Source organism: Chroicocephalus ridibundus, chromosome 13 (assembly GCF_963924245.1).
Source record: "Chroicocephalus ridibundus chromosome 13, bChrRid1.1, whole genome shotgun sequence".
Lineage (NCBI taxonomy): Eukaryota > Metazoa > Chordata > Aves > Charadriiformes > Laridae > Chroicocephalus > Chroicocephalus ridibundus.
In genome coordinates, this window is record NC_086296.1 from 11,200,351 (window position 1) to 11,207,473 (window position 7,123).

Consider the following 7,123-nt stretch of genomic DNA (forward strand, 5'->3'; position numbering starts at 1 on the left):
TTCTTTACTCTAGTTCTAATAAAGTACAGGTTTTTCAGATGGCACTTCTGACGTTTTAATTGCAACATGATGGTTTGGGAAATGAAAAACAATTATTATACAGTTATTCAAATTACGTGCAGTTTTAATGGTTATTTCTAGTAAAGCTGATACGAAGTACTACCCTGAGAGCCTCAAGAGTGAAACAGGTTGGACCGTCATTATGGGGAGGAACAGGAAACTAACACTTTCATTTCTTGTAGGCCTGAGGATACGCTTCTCTCCATAGGTAAAGCCTTTTAGTTAAGTTCCCATCCCGTACTCCCTTTTGTTGTTATTGATCTTATCTTCTTCCACATTTCAGGTCAGCCAGAACAATATTACCATGATGTCATCCCCGTCTCCTGTCCAACAAGCTCAAACACCCCAATCAATGCCTCCGCCACCACAGCCGCAGCCATCTCCTCAGCCAGGCCAGCCAAATTCTCAGCCAAACTCAAATGTCAGGTGAGCTAGACTGCAACTTTTGAGGACTTTTGTCAACGCTGTTAAGGGTGAGGTTTTCAGAAGCATTCAGTGTATCTTACTCTGTTTCCAATGAAGTGAATGAATTTTAACTTCAGTGAAAGCACAGGTGGGATTGTGCCGAAGACACTCTGAAAATCCTCATTTTAAGTAAAGTCTACTGGCAGAGCTACAGAGTGCCATAGCGATGCTTGCTAAAAGGATATCTGCTCACAGGCTGATCATGCTTCTTTGTCAGATTCTGAGAGGTTTGATTTTATGTTTATTTTTCAGCTCTGGCCCAGCTCCATCACCCAGCAGCTTTCTCCCCAGTCCATCTCCACAACCATCCCAGAGCCCAGCAGCTGCACGAACACCCCAGAACTTCAGTGTCCCATCCCCAGGTCCTTTAAACACTCCAGGTAAATGATCTGAGAGCTATACTGCAGACCATGAGTTGGTGTATGTTTTGGTAACTGTAATAGTTCCCAGGAAGCCCGTTATTATTTCACATGATGTAAACTTTAAAGAGCTCTACAAAGCAGCCAGCATTGCAAGTAGTGAACGTCACACGCACCACCTAACGCAACAACATGGATATCTCAAATCCAAATCAACCAAAACCTCTTTTTTCATCACTGAGCTATGTAACGGGTTTATCTGACTTCCCCAATCTTTTGAAAAGAAGAATGATACTTAATTTAATGGAGCAAGTTTATAGAGGCATAATGATTCCTCGGTTCCATGCAGGAAGGAACCCTTAGCAACAGCATGCAATTGTAAAGGATGTAACCACTTAATCACGGATGGCAGGCTGCTTTGCTCCAAAACATCTTCCTAGGGGTACTCTGACACTTGTGCTCTTCTCTCTCCCAGATGTAATAAGCAGTTTCTGATACTGTGAGTGGAAGTAACATACTGGCTCCTTCTCATACCAGTGTTCTGTGCTCTGCAGTTTGGAAAGCACCGACTTAAGGAAAACTGCAGCAAATTCAGTGTATTGATTTAGTGCTTAATGCACCAGAGTGATGGCAAAATGAGGACCTAGAAAATGGGTATATGAAACTTTGGACCTTTTCAGAAAAAAATTGTATTAAATGGGAATTGCTGTTCTGTCTACAGAACATGTTATTTCTGCACAAAGATTAGAGGGTTGGACAAGCACTTAAACTGAGGAGGGCATCCAGTTGTGGATTTGGATATTTGACGTGAGCTACGCTTTGAGAGTGCCACATTTCAGATCTAGATTCTGAAATGTGAGAATGCTGTTCTGCAGTGTCTTTTATCATCTCTGTGACATGCAGTCTTTACTTCTTGCCAGGAAATCCAAATTCTGTCATGAGTCCAGCCAGTTCTAGCCAGTCAGAGGAGCAACAGTATCTGGAGAAACTCAAACAGCTATCAAAATACATTGAGCCACTCCGGAGGATGATCAATAAAATAGATAAAAATGAAGGTGAGGTTCCCTATATTTAGTCATGCATTTCTCTCTGTCCATTATCTCTTCTGATGAAAGCAGCAGTACCTTGCCTTTTGTGATGGTTTCTGTTCTAGGGATTAAACATGAACATCAGTTGCAGTGAATGTTAGTTGCTCTTTTTTTGCCTATGACTGTAAGGATTTTACTGTGAAGCAAAATCCTTAAATTCTCATCACTTTTCCTTTTCTGATGTTTTTGAGACGCATAGAGCTTAGACAATGGATATACTTATGATTAGATGAAAGATCTTTGATCCTCACTACTTTCTTCAGTGTTGGCTCATGTTTTCACTTTTAGCAGTATACTGTATTTCTGTCTGCAAGTATGGAAGTTATTCGTGTAGTCAGTGTTTGTGTCTCTGATATTATTTCAGATAGAAAGAAGGATCTGAGTAAAATGAAGAGTCTCTTGGATATCCTGACTGACCCTTCCAAACGGTAACTCTTTTTACTTTTGTCTAGGCATCAGATTTGCCAGCTTTTCCAGAAATTTGTTGTTTAGCATCCAGCCATGTTGGCATTGAAGCTGGCTGTGGGACTCAGGTAGCAGAAACACTTCAGCCAAGGAGACCATTTTGTGGTTATGAAATTTCTCCTCTTCTGCAGGTGCCCTCTAAAGACACTGCAGAAATGCGAAATTGCTCTGGAGAAGCTGAAAAATGATATGGCTGTGGTACGTAATGCTTTGTGCTAGCAAGAGATAAGGAATTAATTCCAAAAGGTCTTATGATTTGGCAAGATAATTTTTTTGCATTTCTTGTTGCTCATGTTGTTAAGACTTCAAGTAAGGTTGGACAAAATAAGAAAACAGGAAAAAATGGGCAAGCATTTACTTCATGTAAGTCACCTGTATATATCTTTTAACTGAACTTTCAAATTTTTCTGCTTTGTGCAAAGACTTGAGTAATTCTTTCTATGAACTTTTGCAGCTGATTTCAGGACAGACTTCCTAAATGCAGACTGCTTTTTTTTTTCCCCTTTTTTTTTTCCTCTCAGTTTTGAGAATCGTTTGCATTTTATGCATTGGAAGTTTTCTGCTATAAAATTTTGCAGAATCAATAGATCAATAGTAGAGACTTCATTTTTGGTGATGATTAAAAGAAAAGGGGCTTCTCTTGTGTTTTAGCCTACTCCACCACCTCCCCCAGTGCCCCCCACCAAGCAGCAGTACTTGTGTCAGCCACTTCTGGATGCTGTTTTGGCCAACATCCGTTCACCAGTCTTCAACCATTCCCTTTACCGTACGTTTATGCCAGCTATGACTGCAATTCATGGACCACCGATCACGTATGTATCATTGACCTGCTGTCTGTCTTAAATGTTCATTATTTAAGGAAAAAATATTTATTTGTGGAAACTATTAAAAGAATAAATGGGTTTATGGGTGGGTGTGAGTTATATCTTTTGTTTTTACACCTGTAAAGTATTTGACAAATGCAGTGTTGGCATAACACTTTCACCTAGTCCATTTGTGGACTGTATTTTCCACAGGGCCCCAGTTGTTTCCCCTCGAAAACGGAAATATGAAGAGGATGAAAGACAGACTATACCAAATGTCTTACAAGGGGAAGTTGCAAGATTAAATCCTAAATTCCTGGTGAACCTGGACCCTTCCCACTGCAGTAATAATGGCACAGTTCATCTCATATGCAAGCTAGGTAAGCAAGAAAAAACTAAGGGACAAATTCAGAAAGAAGTGCTGAGCTTGATTGTAGAAATTGAAGAGTTTTTTGCTGACAGTCTTGAATCTTGCCAACCTGTGACTTCTGCGTGAAGTCTGTACTTACCAGATTCATAGCACTGCTTAGTCATGATGTTCGGCACAGCCTGCTTCAGGGTACACCTGGAGATTTTGTTCATGCTGATTGATCCTTTCTTTGTGCTGAAGTTGCAATTGGTAATCTCATTTAGTGTCTAGAAAATTACTTGTTGCTAGCAATAATCTTGATTCCTGATTTGAGCTATACTGATACGTAAGAATCATTCTGCCTCCAACAACTAGGACAGAGCTAGAGAAATGCTGAGTTAATTTTTGGGTCTACTTCAATTTGTACTAATGATTACCGGCAATGATGTATGTTTAAAATAGAAATTCAAATTGCATCGCTTTTTCATCTCAGCTGAAGAAGCATAAAGTGTTATAGTCTATTAGCTTATTTTGCACTTGGATTCCAATGGGGAAAATGGATTCTTTCCTCCTCCCCTTCGTTTAAAAAATCTGAACTGCTTTTGTCCTGAATATTAGTACATAAGGCACTTAATTTTGAAAAATGAGGTGTATAACTTAATGAAGTTCAGCTGATGAAATGTTGAGATTGGCAAGGTGAAGAAATATGTGAGAGATGGAGCTGTGTTTGCCAGGTTCTTCTGAGAATTTAAGAGTGTTGTTAAAATGAGAACGAGCCCACCTTCCAACAAAAATGGAGATTACAGCCTGGTTCCTCCTTGGGGTTCAGAGGCTAGAAAACAAGCTGAATTATGCACAAAACCCATCTCTGTCCAGCAAGGAATGCTTTGTTCTGATGGGAAGTGTGTTTGCATTCTAGATGACAAGAATCTTCCAAACGTCCCACCACTACAGCTCAGTGTTCCAGCGGACTATCCAGATCAGAGCCCTCTGTGGATAAAAAACCCTAGACAGTATGGTATGAGGATGCTAGCGTGACATTTGTTGGGCATGTGTATGCGGTAATAGTGGGGAAATGTCAGCACCTAATGTTATTCTTTTTTTTTTATATATTATTTTTATTATAACTCCATTTATCTGTTCTCTTTCTTTTCCAGCAGCCAATCCCTTTTTGCAGTCAGTGTATCGGTACATGACTTCAAAACTATTGCAACTTCCAGACAAGCATTCAGTCACAGCACTCTTGAACACCTGGGCACAAAGTATTCGTCAGGCCTGCCTCTCTGCTGCATAACATCTTACTTTCTAAATCGTGAAGCAAGAAAGAAGGTCTCAACAGCTGGCCTCTTCCACATGCCACTGGAAAATCACATTTTGGGGAGGGTACTACAGAAGAAAGAAGCCTTATGTTGTTTGGTTTCTAGGTGTCAGGTTCGGTAGAGAACCTGATGTTAGATTTAGCTTTCATGCTTTTTATCTTCTGCCTCTGTGGACTTTTGCCAGCATTTTCAAATATACAGAATGTGTATATATGGTTCTTGAGACTGTATTAGGATGAGTTTTTATTGTCTTCTTAGAGAAGAAACTATTTGTGGACTTCCATCAGGGAGTCTGGTATAAGAGGGAGTAGGGAGAGAATGTCCTAATTTGCTTCAAAGTTTGCTCAGTGCCAGTATTCCTTTCACACTGTATGTTTTGTGACCTGATGCTGCCCCAGAAATAAATTGGCTGCAACTACAATGAGCTTGCAAATTTCTCAGTGGTTGCGGGAATCTTTTTTTTTGCCTATTACCTTTGCCCAGAGATGGGATAAATTACAGCCTTTGAAGGCATCCCTCAAATATGTGAGATAGATAAATCTGGATGATTATACTTTGGGGTGGGAACCAAATACAGAAAAAAAAAATGTATTTTATAGCTTATTTTAAACACTACTTTCTATAAGCAGTTTTTGGTTGGCATGGACCACGTTTCTCACTCCAAAAGAGTGAGGTGTTTAGAAAGAAGAGATATTAATGTGCACACTGAGTTCCTCTATAAACTCAGTAAATGTGTACCTGAAGGTGTGTGGGGGGAAACACAACAATATAAAGCCCGTATAACACAAATCAATCCAGCAAGCTCGTAGCTGCATTTCTTCTTATACTAAGAGTCTCTCTGTGGTGTCTGGCTTCCTTTGGAAGTTGATGCTGTTCAGTGAAAATGCTTCTATGCTACATACGTTTGTTTAAACACAAAAGGAAAATCAACATAGCTCAGGAGTAGAACTGACAACTAATATTTTGTGCCTTAGGCAATGATGGGCACTCAAGTCAGTCATCAGCTGCCTTATTGTTGGGCACTTCTAATGAAAACATTTGCCACAAGTAATTCTAATTTCATGCATAGTGTGATTGTTTTATAAGGTGCTCACTCCTAATTTCCTCATGCAGAATAATTTCAAATTTCAGATGTTCCCATTATATCCCGGTCCATCTCCCTGTATTGCACAGCAAACCTTAAAGAGCAGCTATGACTTTCGTAAATCTGTGTGGTGTCATCAGTTTTAGGATGTTCTTAACTGTGGGTACTTAGTAAGCACTGACTGAGGCAGCAGAATGCTATCAGTATTTTGTACATGAATTATCTGTTTGTTTCTATTGTAATAAATTTATTATTATTCCTGTGTTGGATGCTAACATTATACTGCTCTTCCCATGTTGATCCTTAGATACTAGTTGTGTTGTGTCTGTTGGATGATGGTTACTTTGTTCTATGGTAAGGGAAAACTTGTAGGCTTTGAAGGTTAGAGGAGGAAGGCATAAATGGCTCTTCATCCCATGCAACACTGTCTTTACTGTTCTTATAGCAAATTGGAAGACCTGCTCAGGAGTTTGGCAATGGTGTCTACAAATGAAAGATGTCATTTTCTAACCAGTACTGTTACATGGCCGACTCTTTCCTTAGGGCAAAAGAGCCAGCAGCACCAAGACAGTTTGTAATCTGTCTTGATAGAAATAAGAATAATAATAAGAAATGGGGGGGCAGGTGGGTGTTAATACCCCATTGAGCACAGTGGCTACACAAGAGGTGCAAACATATGGAGAAGTGGCTTATGGAGGTAGAAGGCATAAACCTGCCTGGACTGGGGAGGCGTCAGGCAGGGAAGAGGAGGTTTAAGCCCAACACTGGGCTGTGAGATGCCACTTGTGCTGCCCTGTCCCATCTTCTTTGTTTTGTGGGTTTTTTGTTTTGTTTTGTTTTTTTTTTTTTTCCTATTGGTGCAACTTCCTATAAATGTCTTGGTCCACTTGCAGTTTCTATTGCCTTTGTAACTTCTCTGCCTGTAAGCCCTACAGCTAATTCTTTTTTTAGAACAGTGCAAAAGGCTTCAATGCAGTCATTGGTCAAACAGAAATGTTTCTACATATGGCACTGTTCATTTCAGTATTATAAATACTGATAGCTCATTCCCCCCTTCAAAGGAAAAGGCATTCGCTACATTCCATAGGAACACTTTTATAAAAATAAAATTTACATTGATTATACTCACTC

General features: G+C 39.8%; 1 protein-coding gene across 3 annotated transcripts in view; it reads left to right on the top strand.

Annotated features, from left to right (window-relative positions):
* MED15 (mediator complex subunit 15) overlaps positions 1 to 7,072 on the top strand; it is a 30,809-nt gene extending 23,737 nt beyond the window's left edge. Inside the window, exons 10-18 of one of the 3 annotated variants that reach the window (XM_063350540.1) lie at positions 344 to 486; positions 778 to 905; positions 1,805 to 1,939; positions 2,337 to 2,400; positions 2,569 to 2,635; positions 3,089 to 3,249; positions 3,454 to 3,620; positions 4,509 to 4,607; positions 4,747 to 7,072. In XM_063350540.1, the coding sequence (XP_063206610.1) occupies positions 344 to 486; positions 778 to 905; positions 1,805 to 1,939; positions 2,337 to 2,400; positions 2,569 to 2,635; positions 3,089 to 3,249; positions 3,454 to 3,620; positions 4,509 to 4,607; positions 4,747 to 4,883 (1,101 nt within the window). In that variant the 3' untranslated portion in view covers positions 4,884 to 7,072. The remainder of the gene's footprint in view (positions 1 to 343; positions 487 to 777; positions 906 to 1,804; positions 1,940 to 2,336; positions 2,401 to 2,568; positions 2,636 to 3,088; positions 3,250 to 3,453; positions 3,621 to 4,508; positions 4,608 to 4,746) is intronic. The other 2 variants (XM_063350541.1, XM_063350542.1) reach the window with 2 other exon arrangements.
* The last annotated feature ends 51 nt before the right edge of the window (positions 7,073 to 7,123 follow it).